The sequence below is a fragment of the Armigeres subalbatus genome, chromosome 2 (assembly GCF_024139115.2).
Source record: "Armigeres subalbatus isolate Guangzhou_Male chromosome 2, GZ_Asu_2, whole genome shotgun sequence".
In the NCBI taxonomy this organism is placed as follows: domain Eukaryota; kingdom Metazoa; phylum Arthropoda; class Insecta; order Diptera; family Culicidae; genus Armigeres; species Armigeres subalbatus.
Genome location: NC_085140.1, coordinates 113,872,404 through 113,890,277, shown reverse-complemented (window position 1 = coordinate 113,890,277; position 17,874 = coordinate 113,872,404). Strand labels below are relative to the sequence as shown.

Genomic DNA, 17,874 nt, shown 5'->3' with positions numbered 1-17,874 from the left:
GTCAAAATGATTCGCTTTGTTTTGCCCGACGTTTCGGCCTGTATTTTTGGCCTTTTTCAAGGGTGAACTAAAATAAGAACATGGACTTTAGGAGGTATACAACATAATACATAAAACATAGTAAAATATAACCTACACAGTCTACCGTTTTTCGTTATTAGGTTTGCCGTTTTTCACATAGGGAGGGCTTCTCGTAATCCTATCAAAATGCTGACCGATTTGACCATACGACAATTTCGGGCAACGGACTATTTAGGCAAACTGCATTTTTGGTCAAACGAGCTGTTTGGCCAAACGACTTTTCGACCAGTTAGGATGAACGACAATTTCGACAAAATGATATTTTCGAACAAATGGTATATTCGGCGAAGCACCTTTCAGCCTTGTAACGTCGAACGAACGGCCCTTCGCGTCGTTTGACCGAAAGGCTTTTGGGGAAACGCCATTTAATCGCATGTCACTTAGCCGAATAAAACGTTAAGCTGAAAGTTATCTAGCCTAACTCTGTCTGAAAAAAATAGAACGTTTCTACGAAACGATTATTAGGTCGAAAATAATTTGGTCGAAAATGGCATTTGGCCGAAAGTGAAATACAACCAAAAGGGACATTCGGCCGAACTTAAATTTTGGCAGAAAAGTTGTTTTCCATAACAGATCATTTGGCCGTATGGCCAAAAATGTCGATTAACCGAATAGATCGTTTGGCCGGAAATGCCATTTGGTAAAAATGATCTTTTGGCAGAAAGAGCATTTTCGCCCGAAAATGTCGTTTCTGCCAAACAGCAAATTCATCTTCCAAACTTAGACGTACATGTTCATGATAGCATTAGAGGCGAAAGTATAGAATTGATAGTTCCGTTAGGATATAAAAACATTCTTCATGCCTGCCGTATCCTAACGGAACTATCAATTCTATATTTTCGCCTCTAATGCTATCATGAACATGTACGTCTAAGTTTGGAAGATGATATTAGCATTTTCATATCATTGTAAATCGTTTAACTTCACGTAGAAGTAACACACACAAAATCATTAATTTAGCAAATTCAGTCAAACGGCATTTTTGGTCAAATGACCTAAATATTCAGCCAGACGACACTTTCGGAGGAATTTCGATTCCGGCCAAATTATACTTTCTTCCAAACGATCGTTTCGAAAAAATGGACTATTCAGCCAACCGACTTTTTCAGTCAAAGGAATTGTTCGGCCGAACGACATTTTCGCTCGTATGTTCTTTTCGACCAAATGACGCTTTCGGTCACAAACTTAAGACTGAAGGGTAGGGTGGCTCAAATTAGTATGGGAAAAACTTTTATCATTTTTTTTATAGGCCGCCCTCTTATTCGGTTCTGTGTGATGCCCTGATGCTCTGAACAAAATTTCAGCCAAATCGGTCAACGTTTGGGCGGTGCTAAACTCGTTGAAAGTTTATATGCAAAAATGTATGCAGAAACATCCGAAAACAGTGAATTGCATGATTAATTATGATTAATTATTTAACCTAGTGAATTGCAGTTGGACGGCACAACCTACGAAGAAGAGCTATGATACTCATTCAGATCTTGAAGAATTTAATACAGAATGTTATGCAGAAAACTGCGAGAAGATTAGAGTTTGCCCGGCAAAGTTATTGGCATTTCTCTGAAGTGGGGTTTTTGCAAATTTCGTTTCTTTTATCTTTGAAAAGAAATAAATTCACTCCTACAACACTCCAGTAAAATGCTAATATTTTTGCCTAATAAACTCTAATTTTCTTGTGGTTTTCAGCATGACATTCTGTATTAAATTCTACAAGAACTGAATGAGTATCATTGTTCTTGATCGTAAATTGTGCCGTCCAAATGCAAATCACTGTTTTTGGGTGTTTCTGCATACATTTTTCCATATAAACTTCCAACGAGTTTAGCACCGCCCAAACTAGTGATGGGCAAAACGGTTCATTCAGGTGAGCCGCTCTGAACCAAGCGTTCACTTAAATGAGCCGACTCATTTGAACGGCTCGTTCGTTACGATACTTCTAATACCTCTTTTTCTACTAGTAGACTTTTCTGATTTTCGAATTGATTTTTCTTGTTAAAAAAATGTTATTCGCTCAATCGAAAAACTTATATTTTCTTACGCCTCAAACTATTTTTAAATAAGTAATAAAAAAATCAAAGCTGGTTTTTAACCTTGCCCTAACATGCCCGATTTTGAACCAACATCAGGCCAGTTCACTCGTGCATCATTTTTTCAGTTTTTGTTTTTGATTTTTAAAATAACTAAAGACTTAAAAAATGGGTTTGTTGGGAAAGTTGGCCCTAAAAGAGTCAAAAAAGGTCAGGGAAAGGTCAATTATCGATCCATGTTTCAAATCGAGGATCCAGCAATACTGATTGGGCTACCAGCTTGTTTAATTCTAGCCAAGAAAATGCTAAGGAGTATGTAAGGCAGTGAGAGAATATGTACTGGCTCCGGAACAAACAAACAACAAATGCCAAAGATCGAGTGACACAGTGTTTTTTATTTGAACCGCGGTTCATTTGAGAGCCGCGGCTCAAATTTAGAGAGCCGTGGTTTGAACGCTTTTTCTTACGAATCGGTTCAAACGAACGGCTCATGAGCGTTCGCCCATCTCTAGCCCAAACGTTGACCGATTTGGCTGAAATTTTGTTCAGAGCATCAGGGCATCAAATAGAACCAAATAAGAGGGCGGCCCATAAAAAATACGAAAAAGTGTTTTTTGAGCCACCCTTGTTCGGTCAAATTATATATTCAGCCGAACAACTTTCAACAACCTATCTTCCGAACGATTCTTCTTCGTTCAAAACTTTTATTCCAATTCAACGACAAATTCTTTGGATTTCAACGGGAAAGCCTTTGGATTTTTCACTCGCAATTTTATTTTACTATTCGGAAAATTGTAAAGAGTTTTCAAGGAAATCATTGGAATTTTCACGAAATGTACTCTGCACTGCAAAAATCCATTTATATTATTTATGTTTGCCAAACATAAATATTGACTCACACCCTTATTCTTGTTTACGGGCGAAAGATACTCTCGAACAAATGCGATTTTTTCGAACCATTTCTCCATTTGATTTCACAAGTGAAACGAGTATGCGCTTGGACGTAGAATTGGACGATTTTTTTCACAACATTTGCAAAATAATGCCGCATCAACACTTCAGCTGTCTACTGTGGACCGATTTGCACGATTTTAACTTTAAACGAAAGCTAAGGCTTTTTCATTGAACGCATTAATTTTTTTTGCAATCGGATATTCGGTTTCAGATATACCTGTAAAATATGAACACAATGCATATTTTTTGAAAACTAATGAAATGTTGTCACATCAATATCTCAGCCGTCTATTATCCTATTTGTACTCTTTTTAGTCTCCATGAGCGATTCAATTTTGCTAAATGTATATTTTTCTGTACTTGCTTAACGACTGTATGATATTTAGCTTTATGGTTTTTCTTTCAGCCTTGGCAGAAAAAAAAGCGAGCCTCTATTCCTTGAAAAAGGTTTAATATAAAACCGAAACCGTCGGATGTAAAGGCAAACTCGTTTTTGCTGCTTTTACAGACTGCCAAGGCTGAAATAAAAACCATAAAGCTGTATATTTTTCTTCCGACTGATAGGCGACTTTGACGTGTGTCTTGATGCAGCCTGATTTTTTTTATTAAAAAGATAAATAATATTAAAAAAAGGTTTTTTTCTTCCTTTTTTCCATTTTAATAACCGACGCATGGCCAACTCAGCTCAAATAGATAAATAATGTCACTTCAAGATATCAAACGTTTGCTTAATGATTTAAGCTCTCTTGACTTTAAGCGGAAGCTAAAATATTGCCATGGAATGCTTTTTTTGCAATCAGATATTGGATCCTGTGGATATCTCTGAAATTTGAAAAATTTAACCTAAGTTTCGAACTATTTTTTCAAGCACAAAACATCAGTTATTTGCTATACAATTTAAGGTCATATACATAGAAATTGCAAGTAGGTGACTATGATTTAGCAATAAAATATGGGATTTTTATAACAAACGGCACATTTTAAACTGCTCCTCCTAGTTTTTTTGCCTTTCTCGTATACTAAGTATACGTAAAGGCTATATGATCGCTCCAAAAACAAACTTTTTATAGAAGGCCCGGAGACCCATAGTGTTATATACCGATCGACTCAGCTCGACGAATTGAGGTGATGTCTGTGTGTATGTGTGTGTGTGTGTGTGTGTGTGTGTGTGTATGTGTGTTTGTCTGTGCGCACCAACCCAAAAAAAAATGTCACTCATTTTTTAGGTACTTATCCTTAACCGATTTACTCGCAACAAGTTGCATTCGACGCAGGATACTCTACCATTGTTTCCTATTGAAAATTGGTCAGATCGGACTATGGGATCGGAAGTTATGGCCAAAATACCCCTCTTTTATAGAAAAATTGATTAAAAAATGTCACTCATTTTTCAGGCATTTATCCTTAGCTGATTTGCGCGCAACAAGGTGTATTCGACGCAGAATCCTGTCCCATTGTTTCCTATTCAAAATTTACCGGATCGGACTATGGGATCGGAAGTTAAGGCCAAAATACTTTTTTTTACGGAATAATCGCGTGAAAAAGTGTCACTCTTTTCTCGGGCACTTATCCTTAACAGATTTACTCGCAACAAGTTGCATTCGACGCGGAATGATGTCCCATTGTTCCCTATTGAAAATTGGTCAGATCGGACTATGGGCTCAAGAGTAATGGCCAAAATACTATTTTTATAATGCACGAGAAAGGCATCATCACCGCTAGGTGGATTAATCAGGGTTTTTTTTAAATAAAACTTAAAGTCAGATTCAAGGACAGATTAAACCGAGACGAGCGATTCCAATCCTTCCACCGTTTAACTGCACAAGCGACTGGCAGCAGCAGTTGTGTCGATTCAAGCTTCATCACCACCAGCTGGATTCTTCAGCAAATGGCCTTTGCTTTGTCTTCCTGATTTCGGCATCCGGAGAATGTTAATGTCTCACCTGAAGAATATGCTCCGCTCTACACCCTGGAGCAACTGATCCTCTCGCAACTCGCCACTCAGATGCGCGGATACAAAATCCGTTTCGACCAGGTCTTCACTCTCGACATGTTCATCATGGTGAGCGTCTACATCCCGCCTTTCGCATCGTGAAACTCGATCGGCCGACCAGGGGAGGTGGTGTGGTCATCGCTCTTCGCTATAACATCCAAGGGGCCTTTCACAAATTACGTAACGCCGAAGGGGAAGGGAGGGGGTCAAGCCAAGCGTTACGATTCATACAAAAAATCAAACCTTCCGTACAAAAAGTGTTACGAGAGGGAGGGTGGGGGTCCAAAAACTCCAAATTTAGTGTAATATTAGAAAGAACCCCAATGTCGCCTGCTGTCAAACTTGCAACTGAGTGTCATCGAGGCAATCGGTGTCGATGTTATCACTTCTGTCGGCACAATCACGCTAATTGCGGCGTACCTACTGCTCAACTCAATCCAAAGCCGGCGATGGTTCGTCGGCCGCTCTTTGGAAGAACACCGTCAATCTAACGCGGAGGCAAGGTCAGTACATCATTGCCGGCGACCTGAATGTCAAGCACCAAGCCTGGAGCAACAGTCACTGCAACCGAAACGGAGCCATCTGGAGCAATGATGTGGGGGAAGGCCATTACACGATCCTGAGCCCGGATTCCCCACTCGGTTGAGTCGGTTCGGCGTCCATTCGACATTGGACTTGTTCATCACAAACAGTGACCACATCTCGAAGCCAATCGTTTACCAGGAGCTCAGGTCAGATCACTACGCGGTGGTGGCAGAAGTGGGCTCCTCGGTAGATCGGTGTCGGCAGTCCCGGCGAAATTATCGCCGGTTCGACCATGACCGGTCCCAGGAATGCATGGACGACGAAATCGACTACGGGGTGCATCTGGAAACGTCGGAAAGTATCGATCACCAGCTACACTTGAGTACACTTGAGCTGTACGCCTGAGAGCAGCATGTTCAGGTAAACAACACCCTAACCATCAACATCCTAAACAAAGATCTCATTCGTTTTCGCAACGTGGTTCGTAGACAGTAGACCTCTTCATGTTTTCAAAAAGTATCAAAAATTCAACCGGTCAGCCCTGAATCACAATTCTTATGCTAAAATAAGCCTCCTGTCAATTTTCAGCTGATTTGGATGGAATTTCGAGGTGACTCAAGTCAAATTAGCGTTTTTAGGCTATCTTCAATGTTGTAAGAATACAGAGATATAAACGCCAAAAACCATCGCAACAATCTCTATACGAAAACTTTTGGTGTGCTCTACAAGTCTTGTGAACTTTGCGATTCATTCCGTTCACGTTTTGAGAACGGAAGTGTTTTTATGCACTTAATAGCTGAATTAGCTGAATATTTGAGGAGGCTTATTTTAGCATAAGAATTGTGATTCAGGGCTGACCGGTTGAATTTTTGATAATTTTTGAAAACATGAAGAGGTCTAGTAGACAGGTCTGTCTGCACTAATAACCCGTTGCAAACGCATGATCGAAATCATTAAGGCCAGAATGGTAAAACACAGAAAAAATGATGATCCGCGCTCTCCCAGACTGTGCTAACCTGTTCTTGGAGCTAACTTATCTCACACAATTTTGGACAGAATATCATTAGTTCACATGAATCAGCCGTCAGCGAGCATGCGAACAACATCCATCTGATTCCAAGTGAATTCTCGGAGGAGTTGGAGATCACAGCTGGTGAATTGACGGCCTATATCAACCCAAGCAGCACACATATTGCACAAAAGTTTATGTGTCCCATATGCAACCAAATTTAGTCACGTTTGAGTTGATGCAACTAAATCCGTCGGGATTGTGCTGCTAGGGAAATCATTAAAAAACATAAGGACCCCAGGCTTTGACAGCATCCTATATCTCGAGCTCAAACAAAGTTCCATTCTTTGTGCACCTTTCGCTGATCTTCAATCAGTGTCTGCGATTCAGCTACTTACCATCGTCATCGAAGTCTGCGAAAATCATTCCCATCCGGAGGCCTGGGAAGGATCCTTCCTCTACAAAAGGCTATCGTCCCGTCAGCCTTCTCTCAAGGATATCGAAGCTGTTTGAGAAGGTGATTCACAGCCGGTTACTTGAGTCTGCCGAACACCACAACATCTTGCTCGTCGAACAGTTTGGTTTCCGACGACATCCTTAGACGCAACAAGTTTGTTTCTAAAACCTCCACCATGGACATACTCGAATTCAAGAAGATACTCGACAATATATGCCATGATGGCCTGGCGTACAAACTTCATCGCTACAATAATCAATAATTAGGGGAACGGTTCGCCACTTCATCCCATAGCTACTATTTCCATCCCATCAAAAACAAAGCAATTGAGATTCTCACGTCCGAATGTGTGAGTGGCGATAAAAGGAAAACAAACACTCCAAGATGGTGCAACTCAGCAAAGATTGGGTAAAAATGAGTATATTTCCATATATTTTTTGACTCTTTTGAAATCATTGTGATGACCCAATCATTTTTGAGGTTATGAGCAGAAGGAAAACAAACATGTTTTTACACATGACGAATTGCACATTAGTGTGCGAGCCCTAAACGTCACTCATCTCTATGGAAAGGAATTTGGTTTGTTTATTATTTTTGTGATTTTTTTCAGTAGTGAGCAAGCATGTTGACAAAAAGAAGCGACGAATTTGGTGCCGTATTTCTTTGTTTAGCGATAAGATGGATATATGTACAGTGAGAAGGAGATCGGAACAGTTCCCCTATCTGTCGGTGAGTACGTTCCGGGCCACCATCAGCGGAGCGAGTTCCGATGCGCACGACATCATAGCAAGCGCCCCCCAAGGCAATATCCACGGAGCCCTGCTGTTCAACCTAACATCCGACAGGATGTACAATAACATCCGAGGTACATCGTTTGGCCGGGATGAAAACATTCCTTAAACGGTTTGGTGTACACGTGTAAGGAAAGGTTTTGGGGTCTGTTGCTTGCATTCTGACCAGGCTCTTATTAGGGAGCAAGTTTCAATTTAGGTTATCGAATACTTTTGTAAACAATAGTAATCGGACAGTAACCCGGTGAAAATGGTTCTCGACAACGATCCGACGGGCACAAGAAGGCGAGGTGCGCAACGGGCAAGGTGGATCGATGAGGTGGAAGGTGACTTGCGGACCCTCCGTAGACTGCGTGGTTGGCGACATGTAGCCATGGACCGAGCCGAATGGAGAAGACTCTTATATACCGCAAAGGCCACTTCGGTCTTACTCTGAATAAATAATAATAATAAATTGTAAACAATAGTGAACATAGTAGATAGATTTTCAAATTTTCTCATTCAAATCAATACCTCATCAAGCCTAATATGAAAAATTAGAGCTTAAACAATATTATTCAAATAAGGAAAATATCCAAATAATTATAATCAAAGTTGCAGGGCCTTGTGGCCAATCTATTGACCTGAAAGCAATAATGTACTCAAACAGAAATGATAAAAACAAATAGGGGATTTGTACCAGTGTTAGCCATGTTTCTAATTTGGTTAGTCTCTCGCATAACTCCAAAAATAAAGCTATTTTCGAGGGTTTTATTATCTCCAACAGGATATATATCCCTCATGGTTCTTCACTGTTGAATATATATTGAACGATATTTTTTTGAAAATTATACGTTTTTAAGGGTTGGCCAAATTAGGCACTAAGATGGTCAAAACCGATACACCTACCCCTAAATGTCTATGCGTCGAGACTGTAAACAACGTTGCGCGTGGCCTACTAAGATGTTTTTGCTTGCTATGGTGCACGTTGACCGTTGAAAGCTTCCCCTATGACTAATCAAACTTGTTCTAAACGTGTTCAAATACCGCTGAAACTAAATGTGTAAATTTTATACTGAATGATGCGTAACTTCTGCATATTCAGCCCTGATACTGTGCGCAGAGCCGAGCGTATGTTGAAAGGTAAGGCCAAACCAAACTCCATTTCTTGAAAATGAAGCAGAAAGATGTAGATTTTTGCCGGTCCCTCAACCTATCGCTTGTTTTACACCATTTCTCAAATCTGTGCGTTTCTTTTTTTAAAAGATTTCTCAAAGTTAAGTTCCTTTGCATGATTTCATGACTTTCTTTTTAAGTGTTGCGTGATATATATGTACGACACTCATGCTGTCTAACTCGATGTGTTTGTCTACAAACAATGCGTGAGACATCGTTGATTCGGAAAATAGATTGCGAGTGTTGCACCATGAGTCCGATATAGGGTATACGGATTCATCAGTACCAGCTTTGCTCCGTAACTAGGTTGGAGAAAGCACAATCTAGCTGAGAGTCATGGCTTTGAACCTCACCGAAGGAAAATGGTTACCTTCACCTTTTTTCAGTAAAATCGTTTACATACTGTACATGCGCTAGACCTCTTCATGTTTTCAAAAGGTATCAACAATTCACTCGTTCGGCCCAGAATCACAATTCTTATGCTAGAATAAGCCTTTTGTCAAATTCTCAGGTAATTCGTATAAAACTTCGAGATGACACAAATAGATTTAATGTTTCTTGGGCTGTTTTCAATTTGGAAAAAAAAATCTTACGAGAGATATAAATGCCAAAAACCATCGCATCAACCTCTGAACGGAAGCTTATGGTGTGCTCGCAAGTCTTGTGAACATTACGATTCGATTCGTTCATGTTTTGACCATGGTTAAGTGATTTTCAAACTTTTAAGTACATGAAAACACTGCTTCCCTTTAAAGTCGTTGTTCTACAAATTACTCAAATTTATTACAAATCATTGCTAATTTATTATATTATTATCCTCCTTTTTTCCCTGAACATTTTAATAATATAATCGCCAATGTCATAATTTTACACGTTAGGGTTTCTTCAAACAAGTTATTCGAACAAAGAAGCATTCGTTTTCGATAATATTTGAAGCCTACAACAAACGACTTCCAAATTTGGTTCATTCCACCATCCGTCTATATGCTTTTACCATCCAGTAGCAAGTGCAATCAAAGCTTCTGCGTAGAGCAATCACACTCATCAAATGCTTTAGCCGATCAAACCTTTGGCACAGCAGAATGTGATTGATTCGAACTCTACACAAATCACCCCATCCCGTTGTTGGGGGCATAGAGTGAGATGCTCTCGAATCATAAACAAAGTGCACTCGCTTGACTGTGGATATAAACAGTAAAGCACATGTGCAGATTGGACAAATCAAGTATCCGAAAGATATTCAATTTGCAAAAAAGAGCTAACCGCGGTGGAAGTTGGTACTCGGATTCTAATGGCTTTTCCGCAAACGTGACCTTTAAGTGGTCTTGTTGTGTAGGGGTTATCGCGCCTATCTAGAGAGTAGGAGGTTGAGGGTTAGAGTCCCTCCAAGACACGCGGATTCTTTTTAGTGGATTTCATATCAATTTGACCATTTCGAAACATGGGATCATAATATAATAAAATGAGCACACCAAAAGCTTCCGTTTAGCGGTTGTTGCGATAGTTTTTGATTTATCTCTATTAGAATTATTTTCAAAATTGAAAACAGCCCAAAAACACTAAATCGACTTGAGCCACCTCGAAATTTCATCCGAATTAGCTGAAAATGACAGGAGGCTTATTTTAGCATAAGAATTGTGATTCTAGGTTGACCGGTTGAATTTTTGATACTTTTTGAAAACATGAATAATGTGCACATCAAGTTGTCAAAACATTGTAATTGAAATCATTTTGTTCAAGTGAAATTTTCGGATTTGACCTATGGTGTAAAAATGTTGTCGCATTCCCATTCAACACAAGTTTGCATTTGATGCCATGCAAGTTGCTAAAGACATATTTCTGCCGCCATATACGATCTTGTGTTGACGAGGATGTCGATGCACTACATAATATGCTTGCATAAAAAGATTCCAAATTATTCTAGCTTACCATTCATTCCGACATCGCTGTTGCAAGCGCTGGCTGATCGTACCAATACTGAAATACAACACAGCGATCAGTTTGTTTTTGTTCATGGTGGAAAGGTGGTGTGCAGGAGGTGCCATTTGCTTACGATATTGAAAAGTTTCGGACATTACTCACGGGTGAAAGGTTTTGCTTGAGGAAAAAGCTATAGTGCTGATATAAAATTGGAAAAATGTGCTTCAGATGATTTTTTTTTCAGTCAGTGTATAGGACTTGAAGTGTTCAGAGAATAATTTATCACAAAAGTGCACGAGAATTCTACCCAAAAATAATTGAAAAACTCTTGAAGAGATGAAATCTTACATAAGTGACCCATGGCTAAGTGGCTCTTATTTCACATATTACAAAGTTAGAGCCTTGTCGTTTATATAAAATTATGGGTCCATTCAAACGTTGAAGCGTTATCAAAAATTAGAAATCTCGACAAATGATAATAAATGATTTTTTTTCATTACGACTATTCCCGTGGAATTCCATCTTTAGTGGTGTACAGAAGATCTCATTAGCATATGTATTAACTTAAACGATTCCTGCTATGGTGATAATTAAAAACAAATGGTTCCCTTTCATCGAGTTTCAAATTGTACTGTCGCCCACCAAGATTGAAGGGTGCTTTGCTAAGAAATATATTCGTAATTCTGAAGATATCGTAATCTTGAATTAAATAAGAGATAAAGAAGTGCAATATAGAAAAAAAGGTGCTTGTTAGCCTTCACTCTCAATAGAAATGTAAATTAGATGACGTCTATTCATTACGCTTAAAACAATGTTTGCCCCTTTTCACCAAAAATTCTATTATAGAGTATTTTATTTGTTTCATTAGCATGGACTCTCCCTATTAACTAAGTTACGTAAGAAATAGACGGCTTTAGATAGTTGTTCATAAGGTGCATTGCTAAAATTGCCATTTCTAATTGTTATTGCTTGCACGGTCTTGACCCACTTTACTCACTTCTTCGGATGGGATACGGACTCCGTTGGTTGGAGCCCGGCAGGCTTTCGGCCAACTCCAGGTTTTCCATACTCTGCGAAAGCAATGCCTCGAAGGTATGCAAGCTGTACGACTCAGCGTCCATTCCCTTGGCCAAGGTATTGCGCAGGTGCATCTCGTACTCCAGCAGCAGTCTCGACGTCGGCGATCCCGGTGTTGGTGTTACGTTTGGTGGATTCTACAAATGTTTGGAAACTTATTATCATTTTTGTTCTTCAAAGTCATTAACTTATCAAAACAAAACCTGATGATGATGTGAATGTCGTCCGCCGCCCTGTCGTCCATATGGTGGCTGATCCTGATCCGAGTTTCCGTTGCTCGAACTGGGTGTTGTAGCGTAGCACTGATTATCGAATATTACATTATCCGACGGAGGAGAGCCTTCGGCACAGCTGCGTTCACGTTCCAGTTCCAGATACAGTCCTCGGGAACCATGTTGGTGTACTCTGCCGATTTCATGTGACGATCTGAAATTGTTTGTGTTCAAATGTAAACGAAGCCTAATTCCCAAATAAAAGCCGCTTACCTTGACCCGGAAAAGCGGGAGCTCTGACTAGCGTTACGTGAGATAGTGCCGTTATTGTTTAACATATGTGCATTGTGAATAGTGTGCTGATGCGTGTGTGGTGTGTTAGTTGCAGAGTTATAGTAATTGTAACGTCGGCGTCCCATTTCCGGTGAAGTCACGGGGCTTTCCGCACTCGGCATTGGCTTCAGCATGCGCTTCATCGTCGATGTATCTACAAGATAGCGTAAATAGAACCGTCAATCGCAATTGAAAATAGAACGACACACTCAGCGGGTATATTTTAATCGCACAGTGAGCGAATCACTCGAGCTGATGGACGGTTGACCGCAATTCCCCATCCAGCGGTTCTATTCGCAAACGAGTTTCTTACCGACATTCATATCCTCGGTGCTCTTGGACTTGTTCCTCCTGGCGGCCTGGTTGTTGTTTATGATGTTATGATGCATATCGTGCTGCTCGCGTGACATGTCATCGTTGAAGTCCTTCGTCCGTGTTCCCGTGCCGGTCGAGGTTGTCTTGGTGGAACGTTCCGTTTGTTGCAGCGTTCCGCCGGCTTGGGTGCCCTCGGATTTGGAAGTTTCCTCGCCGGTACGCTGGCCGGTGCCCATGTTCGAGTTGGCTTCGTCCTGATTGATTTGCGAGCCGACGTGGTTTTGTGTCACCGACGATGACGTACCCGTGCCAACGTTGGTCATCGTGCTGGTTTCCTGTGATTTCGTTTGCCGGTTACCAGTTTCTAGAAGTTGAAGGTGGAAAATATTAAGCATTATAAAAAGCTAACATGTTTCAGGTTATTTGTAAAACAAAAACGCTAAAAAACCTGTTAAAAATGCTTGCAAAACTGTCGTGCAAGTATCATGACAACTTCAGTATTCATTACACATGTAAACAGTGAATGAGCTTTAGCTATAAAAGCTTGGTACAAAGCTTGCGATGTAACTAGCAGTCAATGCGTAAACACGCATACAGATATTGTAGATTCTAAAGATAATGTTATCAATCACTATTGGGATTGATAACATTATCTACATTATAGACCTCTTACATGACTTTTACTATAATGCCTATACATATTTATCATTTCCAGTTCGAGACAGCATCATGTACGGACTATAGACACTATAGGAACCTATAGTGTCTATAGTGTTTTTCCAAGTGTTTTTTCTCGTTGGTTCGCTGTTTACGTTTTCGCTTCGTCGCGTTGGCGTTATTTTCTCCCGGACCCGTCATGGGAGACTCGGTGGCCGATTCGGTCGCGGGAAAAGTGCCTAAGCGCACTGCTCTTGGAGGCGCGGGTAACCCCTCCAAACAACTATTGCAGAGCAACGTGTACTCGTCGTTGCCACTTGACGACACCGCCCAAGTAGCACACGCAACATCTTCCTAAAAGCATTTTGTTTCTATTAAGTTTCATTAAAGGCATAGGAAAAACATCAAAGCACGAAAAACTTGCATCAAGATGTCAAAAACATTCGAATTGTGATCAATGTTTCATTAAAATTGCAATGCAGTACGTGTTTGCCATTTGGAAACAAACAAACAAAGAATAGGGTAAGACGATATAATGCGCCCCACCTGGCCAAAACGCCCCACTTTGATTTCTAGAAAACTATAACTAACTAAGGGTCAAAATTAGTTGGTACCTATAAATATTTGTAAAACCATCATCCTATGTGAATATGGGAGTATTTTTGTAATACGTAATAAAAATAATAGAAAAATACAAAAACTTACAGTTTTGATGTAACTTTTAATGTTTGTTTGCTCAACATTCTGGAGCGACGCTAGCATACTGTCCGCAAAACTTGCACTTGAACACTCAGTTTGGCAACCAAATAACTTTTCTCAGTGGTTAATATGATATAAAATTGCTTTCATCTTCGAAAATGTAACGATTTTCAAGAATATGTTTTACTGGTCAAAACGCCCCAGTGTAGGCAGGACGGTATGCCCTTACCAACTGAACACAAGCGCAGCGAGCCTGCAGCAGTTGCTTCCAAATTATATGGAGAATATTGAAATGTTATTCACACCTGTTTAAATGGAGTTATGTTGGTTTTTTAATGTCAAGCACATAAGGATTTGTAACCTTTTTATTATGGGATTGATAAAATACTAATGAAGGGCTATGAAACGTCTTTGGTTAAGGTGGGGCGTATTGCCCAGGCACTTTTTGAAATCCATTTTTTCACGACTTTTCAAAAAAGCATTATTACGTGTTATCTGTAATATTTTTATATGACTACTCACGGGCAATACATTTGCGACTTCTTGGACTACCATATAACACAAAGTTTCCATAAATTGCGTTGAAAAGTAAAAAGTTATCAAGGAATTGCCTTAGGGGGGCATATTATACCGTCTTACCCTACTGCACTTCATGTTGCAAACACGAAACAAAATCATTAAGTTGCATATTTTTTACCATGTAACTTCAATGCGTCTTTCAAAGTTTAATTGTTTGTTTAAATGAAGTTGCAGATAAGTCTTCATATTTAATTTAGCACCGTTCAACGTTTTGACAATTTACATTTTTTCCTGTGATGGTGCAAGCAAGTAACAGAAATCCCGAGTACAAAACTTCATAATCGTATGGTTTTTATGGTGAGTCAACATGCAGTCCCTTCGAAGTGTTGAATGGTGCTGTGGTAGAGTGAAGGACTCAGAGTATTAGTGATTAATCATGGATTTAATCATGATTAATGAATAATGGGTTATTTAATCATTATTCATTAGTCATAATCATACAAAAAATACAATGTAATCATTAATCACTAATCGTTAATCATATAATTTTACATTCAATCATTAATCACTAATCATATTCATAATTGTTCTGAGTTTATTCATTAATCATCTATTTTAGTAATTGCATATCGCTTTTATTCATTAATCTTTAATCATAATCATATAATTTCTATATCTTTTAATAACCCAATTTGGAAGGAAGGTTACTTGCTTTTTGATCACTATCATTCAATTTGATTATTCATAATCATTAATCATATCGATCGTTAATCATTAATCATACACATATTGTGTCAACATTTAATCATGATTGGTAATCATTAATCATACTCCAAACGTATTATTCATTAATCATAATCGTTAATCATTGTCAAAAAATAATTTAATCGTTAATCATAATCATTAATCGTTGTCAAAAACGAATAAATCATTATTCATAATCTTTAATCATAGAGTTGAATGATTTAATCATAACAAATTTAATCATTCATTGGAAGCTTTATTCATTAACGCTCTGAAGGACTATCAATCACAAGATTCATAAATCGAATTCAGTTTTATATTTTTATTTTATTTTTTTTCTGCTGTAGTATTTTGCAATTGCAACATTATTGGAATCGTATTGCATTCGAAGGATGTTTCCGTAGGCTCCACCTCTTGCGCTTTTTAGATTGCAAAAGAGTTATATTTGATGGTACATACGCAAAGATTGTTTCTTTCAGAATAGTTGCAACACAGTGAAATATTCAGTAGTGAAACAATTTGTGCTGCTTGGGCGGCAATCCGCCGAAGAAGCGCAAGAAGCAACAGTCGCAGCTGCCACAACCTCAAGCAGTGCGAAACTGCGACCCGGAACGGAACCCGACCCGGAACTGCGACCAAAGCTCCGGATTGACCGCGAAAGGCCTAAACTGCACATTCCGGTTCTGCAGTGAAAGCGTTAAGGTGATGCCCACCAACACGGACCATATCCGACTCGACTCGGACTCGAGGTCCACAGATATGAATTCTACACTCATGACATCCCCGTCACGATGCCGCTTAAAGCTTTGCTGCGAGGGCTCCATGACATGGAGGAAAATGAGCTCATCCAGGAGATGGAAGTCGCGGTGCACAAAATTGCTCATCACGACAAGACAAGAAGGTATCGCGACCAGCTTTATCTGGTCCACCTGGAGCATGGCTCCACCACCTTCAAGAACCTGAAGCTGGTTGAAATAATCAACAAGACAGTCGTTGACTGGAAGCGATATCGCTCACTGCACCGCGACGTTACGCAGAGCACCAACTGCTTCAACTTCGGGCACGGAACCAAAAACTTCCGCATGAAGCCGCGCTGCAACAAATGTGGTGAACCCCACCCAACTGACGAGTGCGACTAAATGGAGGTGGCCGATCCCAAGTGCGCCAACTGTGGCGACAAACATCGGGCCACCACAAATGGCTGCCCAAAGCGAGCCGAGTTCCTGGAAATCCGGAAGAAGGCTTCCACCAGAAACCTTCCGAAGAAGAACCGTGCTCATGTAGTCAACGAGGTGAACTATCCGGCCATCGCAGCTCCCCGTCAAGCGATTCCAGTCCTCCCACCGTTACAACCACACAAGCGATAGGCAGCAGCAGCTGCGTCGCACAGTGTTTTCTAACCCAGGAATTCGTGATCGAAAATGTTTTGGCCATGAAAAGTTGATTTTAGAATCTCAGTTACTTTGGAGAAAAGTTTCAGTATGTTAAGGTGGTTATACAACAAAGCCACAAATCGGCCATCTTGGAAACCACGTGCTTTTCTAGTGATTTTCAAGAGCACGAATTGAGAGAACAACAACGCCCATGGGGATCACAACATCTGTAGATCGTTTGATTACTCATGCTAAGCAATCGACTTTAATTTCAGCATTGTACAAAAAATATTTCGCTGGTTTTGAACTTTTGATATTAGGAGTAGAAAACCGTGTGGTGAATTTGAAATTCACCACATGGCTTGATTGTATAATCACCTTAAAAACCCAAATTTATCCCCAAGTGGTGATTATGCCTTTCTCGATTCGATATGTTGGATTCGAATTAATGTTGTAAATGCTGTGCTAATTGCCTACATCTTGGCGGTTAAAATATTTGATGCAACTCTATCACGCTGCTTATAAATTACTCAATAATTGAGTAATTTTTAAGCAATTATTATGAGAGTAATGGATTGCGTCATGGCTAAATTGATTAATGACTTAAAGTGTGCATGTAAACAGCGTATTTGTTAAAAGAAAAATAGAAATATTATTCAAATCGAATGAGTTATTAGCAAACAAAAACAATAGTGTCCAACTAGGAAAGTTTCTCCGTCGAATGAAACTAGTTGCACTCGAATCAGTCAAGTCCTTCTATATGAAACGTGTTTAACAATAAAAATTCCTGAGGCTACACACACACACACACACACACACACACACAGTCAGACATGTGCTCAGTTTTTCGAGCTGAGTCGATTGGTATATAACACTATGGGTCTCCGAGCCTTCTATCAAAATTTGGCTTTTGGAGTGAAATTATAGCCTTCTGGTACAACTTTGTTGTACGAGAAAGGCAAAAATTTGAAAATAAAATTTGTATAAAATTTTTCAAAAGGGTAGATAACAACACACATTCTCGCCTACTGTG

The 17,874-nt window shown here is 39.6% G+C and overlaps 1 protein-coding gene across 1 annotated transcript in view; it reads right to left on the bottom strand.

Annotated features, from left to right (window-relative positions):
- The window catches only part of LOC134210688 (protein still life, isoform SIF type 1), a 426,260-nt gene that overhangs the window by 385,681 nt on the left and 22,705 nt on the right, over positions 1–17,874 (bottom strand). The window contains exons 6-10 of the mRNA XM_062686893.1: positions 12,848–13,213; positions 12,475–12,688; positions 12,193–12,415; positions 11,910–12,126; positions 10,922–10,969 (exon numbers count right to left, since the gene is read on the bottom strand). Coding sequence (XP_062542877.1) covers positions 10,922–10,969; positions 11,910–12,126; positions 12,193–12,415; positions 12,475–12,688; positions 12,848–13,213 — 1,068 coding nt within the window. The remainder of the gene's footprint in view (positions 1–10,921; positions 10,970–11,909; positions 12,127–12,192; positions 12,416–12,474; positions 12,689–12,847; positions 13,214–17,874) is intronic.